This window comes from Myotis yumanensis, unplaced genomic scaffold, assembly GCF_028538775.1.
Source record: "Myotis yumanensis isolate MYYU_CA2020_CCGP unplaced genomic scaffold, mMyoYum1.0.hap1 SCAF_10, whole genome shotgun sequence".
In the NCBI taxonomy this organism is placed as follows: Eukaryota; Metazoa; Chordata; class Mammalia; order Chiroptera; family Vespertilionidae; genus Myotis; species Myotis yumanensis.
In genome coordinates this window covers 40,151,593-40,168,427 of record NW_027223761.1, presented here as the reverse complement: position 1 = coordinate 40,168,427, position 16,835 = coordinate 40,151,593, and the positions used below count along the sequence as shown (strand labels likewise).

The window sequence follows — 16,835 nt, the reverse complement described above, 5'->3', positions numbered from 1 at the left end:
TTGAAAGAATATATGCACCCCTATGTTCATTGCAATGTTATTTGCAATAGTCAAGAGTGGGAAGCAGCCCAAATGTCCATCAGTAGATGAGTGAGTCAACAAGTTGTGGTACATTTACATAGCGGAATACTACTTGGTTGTAAAAAAAGAAGGAAAACCTAAATTTTGTGACAGCATGGATGGACCTGGAAAGCATTATGCTAAGTGAAATAAGCCAGTCAGAGAAAGACAAGTACTATATGATTCCATTCATATGTGAAATCTAATGAACAAAATAAACTAACAAACAAAATAGAAACAGACTCAGACATAGAGAACAGATTGACAGCTGTCAGAGGAGGAAAGGGGCTGAGCTGGTGAAAAAGGTGAAGGGATTAAGCATAAGTACAACAACTCATAACACAGATAGCAATATGGTGATTACCAGAACGAAAGGGAATTGTGTATGTGGGTGGGGGGGGGATAGAAGAGGGTATCTAGGGGACTAAATGGTGATGGAAGGAGACTTGACTTGGGATAGTGAACACAGAATACAATAAACAGATGATGTATTATAGAATTGTACACTTGAAACCTATCTAATATATAATTTTATTAACTAATGTCACCCTAATACACTAATACACTCAATAAAAATAAAACAAAAGAATTCCATTTAAAGAAGCAGATAAATGTTTATTACTTTTCAAAAAATGAAATGAATAAAGCTGGATGAATACTAAACTGTTTTAAAATGTCAATTCAAGTAGAACTTCAATTTTTTAAAAGTGTTCATCACTGAAAAACAAATAGGTTTTGCCAGGAGCTGGAGGAGAAGGGCATTAAGGAGTGACTAATGAATGGCTATGGGGTTTCCTTTGGAGGTAATGGAATTGTGCTACAACTACATAGGAATGATTGTTGTACAGCATTGCAAAAATACTGAAAGACAATTGTACATTTTCTGCCAGAAGCCGGTCCATCCTTGCTGCTTGACACAGTCGCTGAAGGAAAGAAACATCTGCACAGCATATGTTTCAATGGACCTGGCATATATAGCATACTGTTCTTAATATGTTTGCTCCCTTTAGCGCCATGTGTTTTAACCAAGGTCACCTCTCGGAGTAAGGTTGTTTCCCCAGGTGGGGATCTTTCCCTGAGGTTAGGGAGGGGATAAAACCCCTTAATTAAGTGCCAGGCGGGTAGTTAAGCTACATAATCTTTACTCCCTGGAATGGAGATAAGAAACGCCCTAACCTTTGTAATAGAATTGGCAGGATTAAAATCGGCTGGTATAAATACGAATGTAACAAGACAATAAACATCAGAACCTCATCAGTTCCTAACCAGAGCTCAGACCAGAACTTTGGCTGGAAATCCTGGCTATAGGTCCTGACTAGGCTGCTGATCAACTGAAGGCTGTCTTCGTGTCATTCCTTCTTCGCCGACTCCGTCCACACCTTTGGGGACCCCTGGACCCGCTGGGATTGGACCCCAGCAATTTTCAAATGGTTTAAATGGGCAATTTTTGAAATGTGCATTTCACCCCCCCATCTTACCTAATAATAGAAAAACATGGTAATTGACCATACCTCTGCTATGCTTCCAATTGGCTAATCAGCAGTATATGCAAATTAACCCAACAAAGATGGTGGCCGGCAGCCACACAGCTGAAGCGAGCAGGAGGTTTGCTTGCTCCAGTGATGGAGGAAGCCAAGGTTCCCCACCTGTCTTGGCCCAGCTCTGAGCTCCAGTCTAAGCAACAATGTTGCAATTATAGAAGCTAAACAAACCCAGAAACCTGCTTTCAGCCAGCAGTGGCCACAGAGCTGGAGACTTGGGTTGCCCCTGGCGATGGAGGAAGCCAAGCCCTGGCCCCAAGCTACAAAGTTTCAATTATAAAAGACTAGCCAGGCACCCCAGTGGGGACCCCACCCTGAAGGGGGTGTGACCAGCTGCAAACAGCCATCAGCCCCTCACCCAGGCTGGCCAGGAACCCCAGTGGGGACCCCCACCCTGAAGGGGGTGTGACCAGCTGCAAACAGCCATCAGCCCCTCACCCAGACTGGCCAGGCACCCCAGCAGGACCCCCACCTTAAAGGGGGTGTGGCCAGCCTGAAAACAGCCCTCAGCCCTTCACCCAGACTGGCCAGGCACCCCAGTGGGAACCCCCATTCTGAAGGGGGTGTGACCAGCTGCAAACAGCCATCATCCCCTCACCCAGGCTGGCCAGGCACCCCAGCAGGATCCCCACCTTAAAGGGGGTGTGGCCAGCCTGAAAACGGCCCTCAGCCCTTCACCCAGACTGGCCAGGAACCCCAGTGGGGACCCCTACTCTGAAGGGGGTGTGACCAGCTGCAAACAGCCATCATCCCCTCACCCAGGCTGGCCAGGCACCCCAGTGGGACCCCCACCTTAAAGGGGGAGTGGCCAGCCTGAAAACGGCCCTCAGCCCTTCACCCAGACTGGCCAGGCGCCCCAGTGGGACCCCCACCCTGATCCAGGACACCCTTCAGGGCAAACCAGCAGGCCCCACCCGTGCACCAGGCCTCTATACTATATAGTAAAAAGGTAATATGCAAACTGACCCTATCAGCAGAAAGACTGGGAATGACTGGTCACTATGACACACATTGACCACCAGGGGGCAGACGCTCAATGCAGGGGCTGCCCCCTGGTGGTCAGGGCACTCCCATAGAGGGAGCTCTGCTCAGCCACAATCCAGTCTGATGGCTGCCAGTACAGCGGTGGTGGTAGGAGCCTCTCCCGCCTCCTCAGCAGCACTAAGGATGTCCGACTGCAGCTTAGGTCTGCTCCCCACTGCCAAGTGGACATCCCCCAAGAGCTTCCAGGCTGCCAGAGGGATGTCTGATTGCCAGCTTAGGTCCAACCCCCCCGGGAGTGGGCCCAAACCAGCAGGTGGTCATCCCCTGAGGGGTCCCAGACTGTGAGAGGACACAGGTCGGGCTGAGGGGACCCCCATCCCCCCGTACACAAATTTTTGTGCACTGGGCCTCTAGTAAAAGATAAAGTAGAAAAAAACACTGCTAAAGTATTCTCTACTATACATTTGTTTTATAATTTTCTGTAAAATAAAAGAATACATATGTCTAAGAATTTAAAAATGTTTAAAGAAATTGTGTAGATACCGTGATGTACTTTTAATCATAGTATTACTGGACCATTTTGTTTTGAATGGGATTATTGTATAGCATTAATTGAAAATGGCAGAACTTTTGTTCTAGTATGGTATTATCCAATCTTTGTAAAAAACATACTGTATAACAAAGGCATATAAAGAAGTGTACCAGAAGATACCTCTTCATGTAGATTATGAGTTCTATTTATCTCTTTCTTACTCATTTAAATTTTTCTAATTAATAAAATTATACAGGAATTAGAGGCCCCGTGCACGAAATCATGCATGGATAGGGTCCCTAGGCCTAGCCTGCAATCAGGGCCATCTTCTGCCCCCTCGCCAGTCCCCAGTACCACCCTGTCACCACTCACCCCAGTTCCTCATGGTTCCCCATTCGCCATCCAGTGATCAGAGCCTGCAGGCCAGGGTGGGGGAGGGACCAAGAGGTGGTCAATGCACCTCATAGCGACTGGTCAATTGGTCATTCTGGCTGTTACGGTCACTGGGCTTTTATTATATAGGATGACTCTTAGTATTTAATTAAAGTCTTATAAAATCGTATCTTACCATTATTGAAAAAATCACTATCCATTATAATCTCAAAATTGGAGCATCAAGATAATCCTGACATATATGTATGCATAATAATTTGAACTTTTGAAAGAAAAATAAATAGAAGAACATATGTGTATGACAGTGATGGAAACTTTCTGAAACATTATAAGTTCTTTCCACTTGTGTCCTAAACATTCTTTCAGAAAGAAACAAACTCTTCCATAAAGATTAAAATCACTAACTTTCATTATAATTTCTTGTTCATTCTTTTTCCCCACCCCCACATATAATTCTTCACACACAGGCAAACTGATATAGATGCATGCATGAAATTGTTTTCTTATTTGTGGATCATTGGGTAGACAGTAAGAATTTAAAACTCCCACTCTTTTCCTCCTCAAATAGTGTTTAACTTGATTTCTAAACCAGCACCCATGTCTCCAATATTCTATAATATTCCCTGGATATCTACAACACATTTTTCTTTAAAAACTCAGGTCAATAATATGATGTCAAGGGAGTTAGAGGTTAATGGCTGTGCAAGTATATATATGGCAGAGTTGTGACATATTTTAAATAATACCCTGAGCACCTGACCTAATTGCATTCAGCCCTCTGTTTCTCTACCAAGAATCTCAGGTATTAAAGGGCATACAAAAGTGGGACTGCTTAAGATTTTTGTTGTAGTTAGTACTAAGATTAATTGTAGAGTCTTTATGAATTGATTATAATCTCAGAAATCCACAGACTTAATTACATACACACATTTGAAGGCATAAGTGTTGTAAAAGATAAGAGAAGGGGGTTGGAGAATGTTAATTCCCCAATTTTCAGATTGTAATTCAGTGCCTCTTTCCATTATGAATGTAAACATTGCTGTTATTTTGCCAACCCAGCAGGGATTATTGGTTCTGTTGAAGCGGAAGTCAGGTATGATCCACCACCATGATTCACAAGAAATGGAACAGCTAGAGAATGATTCTCAATCGTGGTCAGAACACTCATGCTTTTTAGCTGCCCTCCCATTGATCTCCGAATGAGAATCTAATTTACTTGCTTTTATTCTAGACAGAGTTATTTGTGCCTGTTTCATCCACTTTATAGGGCAAAACCCAGCTGGAGGAACCCACTATCTTATTGACAAAAGACTTTGGATGGTAAAATTGGAGATCATCTAGTGAGAAGCCATGAGGCTTGGAAATGAGAATAGAGAACAGAAAATATTAAACTGTACACAGGAAATAGGTTAGCTAATAAGTTGCCATTGATCTACATGTACAGTTTTAAAAATTTCCACCATGAACTAATGGAGTGAAAAGAATAATTTCAGTATTTCTATTATTTTGCTTATGGAAAAGCTTAGCAACCCTGGAGATGAAACAATTTAATGCAATCAGCATAAACTCCACTGTTAATTCAACCATATCATTTACTGTTTCTCAAAGTAATCTTGATCCAATCTTTATTTATTTAATTTCCATTTTGTCTGACATTAATAATTCCCAACTGATTTGGGGCCAATTGTTTTTATTCTTAGTATAATTTTCCTTCACCAGAAAATCTTTATGCATACTTTATGTATGGTTTGCTTTGCACATTTTTTATTATTTATAATATATTTTTAATTTTTAAATGTTTGTACTGATAGCATAAATTTGTATTTAAAATCTCTGTGAAATATGACCAATTTGCAGGATATTTTAATTAATTTATCCTTATTGTCCAAACCAAAACATATTTGTTGTGACCTGACTTATTCAATTTCCTCTCTTTTGAAAATTCCTTTTGATTTACCTATTTTATGAGAGAAAATTATTTTCTTTAGAAATTTAGGTGTTATGTTGATTCATGAAATAGACATCATGATTTTATTTCTTCGGGTGGTTCCCCTTATGCTTTCCAAAACACATATTGCTTAGACTACAATATAATAATTCTTAAAAGTTTATTATGAAAATTGAATTATTTCTACATTAATTTGTACATTCCTTCAAAAACATCTATTGAGATCAAATATGTGCAAAATGTCTTGGACAAACTTCAAATAGAAATGTAAATACAATATATCAAAATATTAGAGGTTTGGATAAACTATGGTTGATTTAAGAATATAAATAGGTTTTATAATACCATCATGTTACACTTTAGAAAAGGGGATTGATCCATCAACAAATATATTCCTTTCCTAAGAAACCTGCCACTGTTCCAATGACATCATGTTAAGAAGATTTAAAGGGTAACTTTTTATCCTCCCTGAAGAAAACTTCAGTCTTCCTAAAGAAGGTGATGGTTGAAGCTAGATTCAGTGGTGGGAATGCACAAAAGAAAATAGAGGGTTGCTAAATTACCAAGCTAAGAATGGCAGTGTAATGTGAGAGTGAATAGCAAATAGCAACAGTAAAGAACTCTAATCTGGCAGAATGCTAACCATGCTTCAGGTCTAAAAGCCTTTGCCTTTTCCTCTTTGAAAAACTTTCTGAGCTCCTACACATTTTTGCTCCGTTACTATTCTGTCCATTCCTGCATGACTCAGTTTGTGGTGATACTACATCAGTCTTTGAGGAGCATTGTAATTATGTCTTCCTTTGGTTACTTTGCTGTTTCCAAAATAATTGCTTGTTGAAATATATAACCTTTCATCCTTCATTGTGAATAGAGATAAAACAGGGATAACAGCTGAGTCAGTAAACACTTCATATCTCTGATTCAACCACTGTTGTAACATTAATATTATTGATGTATTCTTCAAAACTGTTGATGTTCTTAAAATAAGTTCTTTTCAATAGTCTCGATCTGATCTGTTATCTAAGTATTTCCATGCATAAATTTCTCTACTCTCAATTCTATACATTAAGGCCCTAAATAAAGTCATCCTTTAGCAAAACTAAAGGTAAGAGGCAAGGCCACACATCAGATCACTTCCGTGTTGTCCAGTTTCCATGACTTACAATATGGAAGGGAATGAACAAGGCCCTGATATCTCTGATATTCTAACCAGAGGTCGGCAAACTCATTAGTCAACAGAGCCAAATATCAACAGTACAACGATTGAAATTTCTTTTGAGAGTCAAATTTTTTAAACTTAAGCTATATAGGTAGGTACATTGTTATTAACTTAATTAGGGTACTCCTAAGCTGGTCTTTGCTAAAAACATCCTCAGTCTGATTGAGGTACGTTCGCTGAGGTTAACTCCTTCCAACTCTCCCATCCACACTCATCTTGTATACTTGTCTCGTCTATCTCCTTTTGTTCATCCTTTCTATATGTCCAAACTATCTCAACATACCTTTCTCAATCCTCGACACTACATCTTCTTTCACTCCACAATGTTCCCTAAAATTAACTTAATAAACTTTACTTAAAAGTTTTAAGTCTTAGTTAAACTATAGGTACGTTGAATAAAACTTGATATCATACTTAATAATATTATTTATTGATAAAATTAAATTCCTTACAATTTATCTTACAATATCCATAAAATTAAATCATGACAATGACTGACAGACACTAATGTGAACAATAGCCTTGCATCTTCTTGCAAAGTTTGGGTAAGTCCAGTTTGTATGTTGTTGTTTTTAATTGTAGGCACGATTCCAGGTTCTCATCAATAAGACGACTTCTCAATTTACTCTTGATAAAGTTCATGCTTGAAAATGATTGTTTGCATAAATATATAGACCCGAATAAGGAAAGAACAGCAAATGCTAGTTTTTTCAGTTGATTATATGAATCAGGAATACTATTCCATGTGTTAAAAATCAACATATCTTCCTTCTCCAGGTCTTTCAAAGCAGACCACTTGTGCTGTGAACTAAGTTCACATTTGTTTTTCTCCAATATTCCTATATCAGCACAAAGACGTTCAAATATTGAGCTCCACAGTTCTTTGTTTTTTAAATCCAACAATTGCATTCCAAAGTTACCAATTTCAATATTAAAGGGAGAAAAATGTAATTATATTACAGTAGCATTGACAGGTTTTTTAAGAAAGGCTAATATCGCTTTGCTGTTTCTGAATTCCTGAAACCTGTTGAGAAAAGCTTCCCTCATGTTTAAAAGTGTTGTTTTGAAATAGCAAATGTCAATATCAGAATTATTTTCTTGGCAATGTTTCAACAGGCTTGGAAAGTAAATCAAAGTTTCTCTTTCAAAATCTTGAGCAAAAAGAGATAATTTGATTTCGAATGAAATAACTTATTTTAGCATCGAAAAAACTGTGTTTCCTTTCCCCTGCCGTTTATGATTAAGCTGATTTTGATGAGACATAACATCTACCATGAAATAAAATTTTTGGATCCACTGATCGTTCATTAGTTCTGAATAGTGAACACCCTTCTCAAGGAGAAATGCTTTAATTTCTGTTAATAAGGAAGCAAAACGTTTCAAAATGTTTCCTCTTAATAACCAACGTACTTTGTTATGCAGCAGAAGATCTGCATACTCACTCTCCATTTCAACTAAAAATTCTTTAAATTGGCGATGATTAAGAGCTTTAGCTATAATAGAGTTGATAATCTTAATCACCAGTTCCATAACTTTGCAAATTTCTTCTGGAAATGTCTGCGTACAAAGTGCTTCTGGATGAATGATGCAATGGTAAGTATCTCCTGATTAATTTTTTCTTTCAAAATAGCAACAAACCCATTTCTTACACCGGTTATACTTTTCAACCTGTCTGTTGAAATTGAGACAATTTTATCGAGTGGAATATGATGTTTTTCAATGCACTCAATCACAGCATTTGCTGTATCCTCTCCACGTGTTTGACCTCTGAGTGGCAATAATCCTAAGTTCTTCTTTAGGACTTGTAGATGAAATAAATCATAGAAAAAGTGAAACTTGCACTGTATCATTTATGTCACAAGACTCGTCAACTGCTATTGATAAAACTGAAACCAATTTAAGATCTTCGACTTGCTGGTTGGTTATATTCAAAGACATATTGACTGTTCTATCTTTCACTGTTCTAGCAGACAATGGTAACTCTTTAATTTTTTTTTTTTTTTTAGAATATCTGCTTTGTTTTTAAAATCCCGAAATAGCTCTTCAGATGCATTTATAAAACAACTTTTTATGTATTTGCCATCTGTATATGGTTTTCCTCTCTTAGCAATCTCTTGACTAACCACAAAACTTGTAATATTAACATTGTTGAAAGATTGCATCCAGTAATTAAATACAGAACTTAATTGTTCTTGACTCTTCCGAAGTTCCTCAACTGCTTTCTTCCTTGCATCACCGACAGGATATTTAGTGCTAAATGACACGTGTTTAGTTGTAAAGTGTCTCTCCAAATTTGACTTCTTGTTATGCGCCAATTTTTCCTGACAAATAAGACAGGTCGGAAGGCCATTTAAGTTTTGAATAAACGCGAAAGTCTCGGTCCATTCAACTTTAAATTCACGGTTTTCGTCTTCCAGTTTTTCTTTGTTTCTTCTTTGTAGCCATGTCAAACAGGGCACCTAAAAAAAGTTTTATTTTATAATAATAAAGCCACCAACACAAAAGAATTACAATTCTTAAATTGATGACAAAAATACCTGTAGGATTTGCAGCTGGTTGGAAAAATGCAGGTAACTTTATGCTTAAGTACTTTTGTCACCCGCCCACGATTTTCAGATGTGACTAGCACTAACCACCACACAAAGAGACTGCTGACTGACTGGCTCACTCAACTCGTGCATAAATCGAGAGCGCCTCTCCCATGGGCCGCATCTCCCTTCACCGACTGACCAACATCCCCCACTTCTTCTAAAGCCGCTTCTACAAAATAGACTCGCCCAGGCCAAAAACCGACTTCTGCACATGGACCACGAAGTTTCAATCACACTGTATGTGCGTGCTCTCATGTGGTATTTTGTGGAAGAGCCACACTCAAGGGGCCAAAGAGCCACATGTGGCTCATGAGTTGCGGTTTGCCAACCACTTTCTAACCCATAATTACAAGAGGGTGAAGATAATGTGATCTGCCTTGTGTAGTTTTGGTGATGATTGTTAACAAAAATGTACTATTGCAGTTCCTGTTTCATTAGAAATATCCAATAAAGTTAGTGCAGAATGAGTATAATGAAGATTAATAATGAAGAATCCTCATCTCAATGAAGTGCTTACCAGAGGGAAAGGAGATTTGGAAGTGGTAAAAGTTAAAAAGGGTCAAATACATGATGATTTTGAATGGTGGGAACACATGGCAAGATCCAGATAATGTATCCTAGAGGTGTACACTTGAAACCCATATAATCTTATCAACCACTGTCATTTCAATAAATGTAATTAAAAATAAAAAGAATTACCATAAAAATAAACAGAAAATAAATAATTTTTAAAAATCTTAACCTCTAATATTTCTGTTCAAATACTGTCATAGACATTCTTCAGAATGGTAACCTTGAATATTTTTTCTCTTACTAAAGAATGTTCCAGAATCTCAAAGCCTCCAACATCTCTAAGATCCAAGTCTCTGAATTTATTCTGATGGGATTCCCAGGCATTCACAGCTGGCAACACTGGCTCTCCCTGCCATTGGCTCTGCTCTACCTCTTAGCTCTCAGTGCCAACATCCTTATCCTGATAATCATCTATCAAGAGCCAACACTGCACCAGACTATGTACCATTTCCTGGGCATCCTGGCTGTGGTAGACATGGGGCTGGCTACCACTATCATGCCTAAGATATTGGCCATCTTATGGTTCAATGCTAAAGCCATCAGTCTCCTGGAGTGCTTTCTACAGATGTATGTCATACATTGTTTTGTGGGCATGGAGTCAGGCATGTTTTTATGCATGGCTATAGATAGATATGTAGCCATTTGTCGACCACTACGCTATCCATCAATAATTACTGAATCTTTTGTGGTCAAAGCAACTGTGTTCATGGCACTCAGAAACACCATAAGTACCATCCCAGTGCCTGTATTGGCTGCTCAGAGACACTACTGCTCCCAGAGCCAAATAGAACACTGTCTGTGTTCTAATCTTGGTGTCACTAGTCTATCCTGTGATGACAGAACCATCAACAGCATTTACCAGCTTCTTCTGGCCTGGACACTCATGGGAAGTGACCTGGGTTTGATTATTTTATCATATGCTTTGATTCTTCACTCTGTGCTGAAGCTGAAGTCAGCAGAAGCTGCGTCCAAGGCCCTAAGTACCTGCACGTCCCACCTCATTCTGATCTTATTCTTCTATACAGTTGTCATTGTCATTTCCATTACCCATAGTGCCTCCATGTCAGTTCCCATCATTCCAGTGCTACTCAATGTACTACACAATGTCATTCCTCCTGCCCTCAATCCCATGGTATATGCTCTCAAGAACAAGGAACTGAGGCAGGGTTTACATAGGTTCTTAAAGTACACATCAAGAGCAACTAATGCATAGATGATGCTTCTTTTTCCCATTTCTCCAGATATATACTCAATGTAATATCCAGTAAGTGCTTAATGGCAGAATAACTAAAGAAAAGAGGCACTGTTTCAGCTTTCAGTAATTATAATGTATCAGTGGTAGCAACTAAGACATAAAGTTGGTCAAATACTAGTATATGTTGACAGAAGGATATTGGGCTTTGAGTGGTGGGCATACAATTCAATACACAGCTGATGTGTCATTGAATTGTACTCTTGAAATCTGTAAAATTTTATTAACCAATGTCACCCCAATAAATCTAAAAACAAAGAAAGAAAAAATGGTGACACATTTGAAATTTTGGGTTTTCAACAAAATCTTCATCAAAATCAGGAACATTATGTTGCCTGTTCTCTCAAGGAATATAAAGGAAATGCAATAAAATACTATTTGAATTTCCTTTTTGTTTTATATAGCTTGTCTTTCTATGCCTCTTCTGCCCCCCTTTTTTGGTTTGTAATGTCTTTCTCCATTTCTTAGTTCACAAGAATGAAAATAATTATTGCCATAATTGATTATTCATTAACTCAAGACATTTTATAATCAATTGGAATAATTATTTTTCTTATTATACATGCCAGTGAAGCATTTTTATTATTAAGATTTGTTTGGGAAATGCTTTCTGAAATAAATAACCATTGTCCAAGAGCCATATCTTTCATATGTTACTCCATAAGGGGAATAAGTATGCATTTGGATTCCAGTAAAAAATAATTTAAAATCATGAGAATAGTACACTTTTATTGTACAATTAAATATTGCAATGTAAATGTCTAGAAAATAATCTTTATGAACATCAACATAAATACATATCTTTACAATTTAATAAAACTTTAAAAGAGTTTATATTTTCATATTTTGGACTTATATTTAGAATTATTCAGTACTTAGGGATTGTGTAATTGTAAGGTGACTGTCTCTGGTACCCTGTTGATAAACAGGGAAGATTGAAAGGGCATTTCCCAGAAAGATCAGGAATGTTACTGAGGAATGTGGGCAATAAGAAAGCAAAGTGAATAAACGTAATTTAATTAAATTACATTAAATTAGTTATTTAATGTAATTTATATTTGGTGGGGATGCACTCATAATTTTACTGTTTCTAACCTATACTAGTATAGCAAACATTATGAATAAAGAATTATCAGGACTCTTTTTTCATATTGCCAATGCCATGATGGCGCTATTCTTTAGAAATTCTTAATGATTATAGCCAAAATACCTTAGTCATGCTCAGGAATAAATTTCTTGTCATTTCTAAAGGCTTTTATTCTTCTATCCCAGAGTTCTCACTTTTTCATGGAGGCTTCATCTACTTGAAGCCATCCTCCCTATTCAATCCAATATTGTATGGGGGCTTCTTTAAGTCATTTTGGAGCCAACATAAATCTGTTTTTTATTTACTGTCTTTTGTTAATTTACCCTAACACAATTTTAACAGTTGAAGTGACGTAGATTGTAAGCATGCTACTGATAAATTGGCAAAGATAGAAATTGGCAGAAATAGGGTCTAAATGAAATATGAGCAATGAAATATAAGTTATAAAAACTCACAAAGATGCTGAGGGAAGGCAGAGGGTAAAGGGGTAAGAGATCAACCAAAGGACTTATATGAATGCATATGAGCATAACCAATGGACACAGACAGGGGGTTGGGGGTGAGGGAATGTGTTGGGGGTTGGGGGTGGACAGGAGAGGTCAATGTGGAAAATAGGAGACTTATATAATACATTAAACAATAAAGAACTTAAATAAAAAACACAAAGAAATTAATACCATTTTTTCTTAAAAATTGCTACAATTTACCATATTAAATTTACTGACACCACAAAGAGCATTTGTTTTTGTGGTCTATATCTGTAAATACGAACTGTGTTCAAAATTAAAAATATTTTTAATTTTTACTACAATTATTACTGTAATTAAATACTGACATTAGTTTCAGGAGTATAATATAGTGATTAGACATTTATATAACTTATGAAGTGATCATCTCAATAAATCTCAAACACATCTGACACCATATGTAGCTATTATATTATTGACTACAGTCCCTATGATGTAAATCTCTATGATTATTTTCTAATTAACGATCTGTACTTCTTAATCCCTTCCCCTTTTCACCCATTCATGAAACCTGCTCCCATCTGGCAACCATCAAAATGTGCTCTGTATCTATGAGTTTGTTTCTGTCTCATTTGTTCATTTATTTTGTTTTGTAGATTCCACATAGTTAGTCTTTCTCCATCTGACTTATTTCACTTAGTATAATACTCTCAAGGTCCATCCATGTTGTCCCAAATGGCAAGGTTTCACTCTTTTATGGCTGAGTAATACTCCATTGTGCATTTGTACCACTTCTTTATCCATTCATTATTGACGGACGCTTTGGTTACTTTCAGATCTTGGCTCTTGCAAATAATGCTATAATGTGGTGTATATGTCTTTTCAAATTAGTGTTTTAGGTGAATAAATACCCAGAAGTGAAATTGCTGGGTCCTACTTTGTCTCTTGTTATAGTCATTGTTTTAGTGTCTATTTTGTCTAGCATAAGTATTGCTACCCAGCTTTTTTGTTTTTCCATTTTCATGAAATCTCTTTTTCCACCCCTTTATTTTGTCTATCTTTGTGTTTTGATCTGAAGTGAGTCTCTTATAGGCAACATATTCAAGGGTCTTATTTTCTTATCCATTTAGCCACTCTACATTTTTACTGGACTATTTAAACCATTTATGTTTAAAGTAAATTATTAATAGATATGTGGTTTTTGCCATTTTATTATTTCTTTAACATTTCTTGTAATATTGGCTTGGTGGAAAGCAATTTATTTGTCCTTCAATTTTAAATGATAGCCTTGCTGGGTAGAATAATCTTGCTTTTCATCACTTTGAATATTCTGTGCTGATCCTAGAAGACTAGCAAAGTTTCTATTGAGAAATAAGCCAACAGTTTTCTGGGAGGTCCCTTGTAGGTAACTAACTGCTTTTCTCTTGCTGCTTTTAAGATTCTCTGTCTTTAACCTTTGGCATTTTAATTACGCTGTGTCTTGGTGTGGGCCTCTTTGGGTTCATCTTGTTTGGGACTCTCTGCATTTCCTGAGCCTGTATGTCTGTTTCCTTCACCAGGTTCGGGAAGTTTGACATCATTATTTCTTCAAACAGGTTTCACACTCCTTGCACTCTCTCTTCTCCTTCTGGTGTGCCTATAATGTGAATGTAGATATGGTTGATGTTGTCCCAGAGGCCCTGTAAACTATCCTCATTTTTTATTAATTATTTTGTCCTTTAGCTGTTCTGATTGGGTGCTTTCTGTTATTCTACTTCCAAATCACTGTTTTGGTCCTCTGCTTCATCTAATCAACTGCTGATTCCCTTTAATTTATTCTTCATTTCAGTTATTGTATTCTTCATTTGTGATGGGTTGTTTTTTTTATGTTTTCTTTCTCCATTTTTATGTTTCCTATCTCTTCATTGAAGTTCTCACTGAGATCACTGAGCATTCTTATAAATCTACATCTGGTTAGAGTTAGATTCCTTGACTTCCTTTTATGTAGTCCTTTTTCTGGAGTTTTGTTCAGTTCTTTCATTTGAGGTATGTTTCTTTGTCTCCTCATTTTGGCTACCTCCCTTTTTTGTATCTACATTTTAGGTAGAGCTACTATATCTTTTAGTTTTGGTATAATATCCTTATGTAGTAGTTGTCCAATGGGCCAGTGGTGTAGCCTCTGTGGTCCCTTGAGCCAGGTGTTCCAGGTGCGGGCTGTGTGTGCCTTCCTGTTGTAGTTGAGCTTTGATTATTGTTGGTACATCAGTGGAAGGGACTGACTCCCATATTAGTTGGTTATGAGGCCTGGCCATAAATACAATGGGGGACTGTTGAGGAGGATTTGCTTTAGTGGGTCTGAGGTACCTGTCCAGTCTCCACTTTGGATGGTGTTGTTTGTGGAGGTTGTTGGATAATGCTCTGGTGTGATCTAAAGTGGACCCCATATGTGTTGGTTCTGGTACCTCTTGAGAGGAACTCTGGTGCAAGCCAAGATCAGCTTCTGCCTGTGCCCTGATCAAGGCCACTTGGTATGAGTTACAAAGCAGAAGGTTTCTATTTGTTCTGGAGTTGGAGGTGCCCGGGAGAGGCTAAGCAGTGAACTGAGCCCTGCTACCACTTGTGTCCAGCTTGGGTCTGCTTAGCAAGCGGTACGTGTAATGCTAAGGCCAGATACTGCTTGTTTAGGATTTTTGAACCTCCAGCCCTCCCTCTGAACCCAGACAATTAAGTTCCTCCCCGTATGTCCCTGGCACCTTTTAAGCTGCTACCCCAGCACTAGAGAGCTCAGAGAAAGTGAGTCTGAATAAGGTTGAGCATGGGTCCTTTAAGAAAAATGCATGGGTCTCAGCAGAACTCCATCTCACTCAGCCACAATCTCCACTGGTTTTCACAGCCAGAAGTTATGGGGTCTCCACTTCCTGGCTCTGGAACCCTGGGCTGGGGGCCTGGTGTGGGACTGGAATCCCTCATTCCTCAGGGTGGGGCTGCTTCAGCCGAGATATCCCTCCTGATTTTTAATTGCCACATGTAGGTGTGAGACCATAACTTTTCTCATCTTCATCCCTACCAGTCTTGTCATGGTTTCTTCTGTTTATTCTTGGTAATAGGACTTTTGTTCAGCTAGACTTTAGGTGGTTCTCAATGATGGTTGTTCTATAGTTTAGTTGTAATTTTGATGTGATTGTGGCAGGAGGTGAGCATAGCATTTACCTACTCTGCCATTCTGATCAGAAGCCTTCCTATTCAAATTCTTCTTTAAAATATTGCCTAGGGTGTGACATTTTTATTTATTTCTTTTATTTTATTTCAAAGAGGAAGGGAGTGTGTGGGGGAGAGAGAGATAGAAACATCAATGATGAGAGAGAATCATTGATCAGCTTCCTTCTCCTGCATGCTCCACACTGAGGATCAAGTACACAACCTAGGCATGTGCCCCAACCAGGAATTGAACCATGACCTCTTGGTTTATAGGTCAACACTCAACCACTGAGCCACACTGGCCAGACCCTATTCAAATTCTTGATCAGACTCTAAAGTATTTATTAATTGATTAAAAAGTCACTATAACAAATCTATCATGTTACCATAAAACATATTCTTGTGACTTTATAGATTCCCCAAATAGACTTGAGGCCCCCAGGTGTCCAATAACAATACCTCAAGTGTTATATTAGATGTTCCAGAGGTAAAAGTGGAGGAAACTGGATGCAAATCACTGCTGATCAGTGAGCAAGTAAAGAGATGTTATTGAACTGAGAGTTTATAATGGAGAGGCTATGTCCAAGAAGTTTTCACACAACCGATGATTGTGATCACTGTTTGTGTAAGTGTCCATGGGTATTCTTAATAAGTAATTTTATATAATAGAGAAAAAACTCCAATATCAGTAAATAACTCAAGAAAAATAAATTATTTTTGAGGACTAACCTATATATTATACATGTTCTTTATTTATTGAGAAAATTCATCTGCACAGCTTTTTACAACATGGTTTCTACTAAATGTCATCCTCTTAAAACCCATGACTGCCATTTTTACTTATATTTTGTCAGCTTTATAAGCTGAATTTTGGCATGAGGGACTGCCCGGGCTGGAATGTACTGCATGAGAAGCCACTTCACTTTATATCTATGAGGAGAATTACAAACATAGACGAGACACTTAGGGATTCCCTCAAAAGGTTAATAAAATATCTTATATGAATACATT

General features: G+C 37.9%; 1 protein-coding gene across 1 annotated transcript; it reads left to right on the top strand.

Annotated features, from left to right (window-relative positions):
• The first annotated feature begins 6,093 nt into the window (after positions 1-6,093).
• On the top strand, positions 6,094-11,054 carry LOC139018397 (putative olfactory receptor 56B2). Its single transcript, XM_070427011.1, has 2 exons — positions 6,094-6,111; positions 10,098-11,054. The coding sequence occupies exons 1-2, from the start codon at positions 6,094-6,096 to the stop codon at positions 11,052-11,054; spliced, it is 975 nt and encodes a 324-aa protein (XP_070283112.1).
• Positions 11,055-16,835: the final 5,781 nt, after the last annotated feature.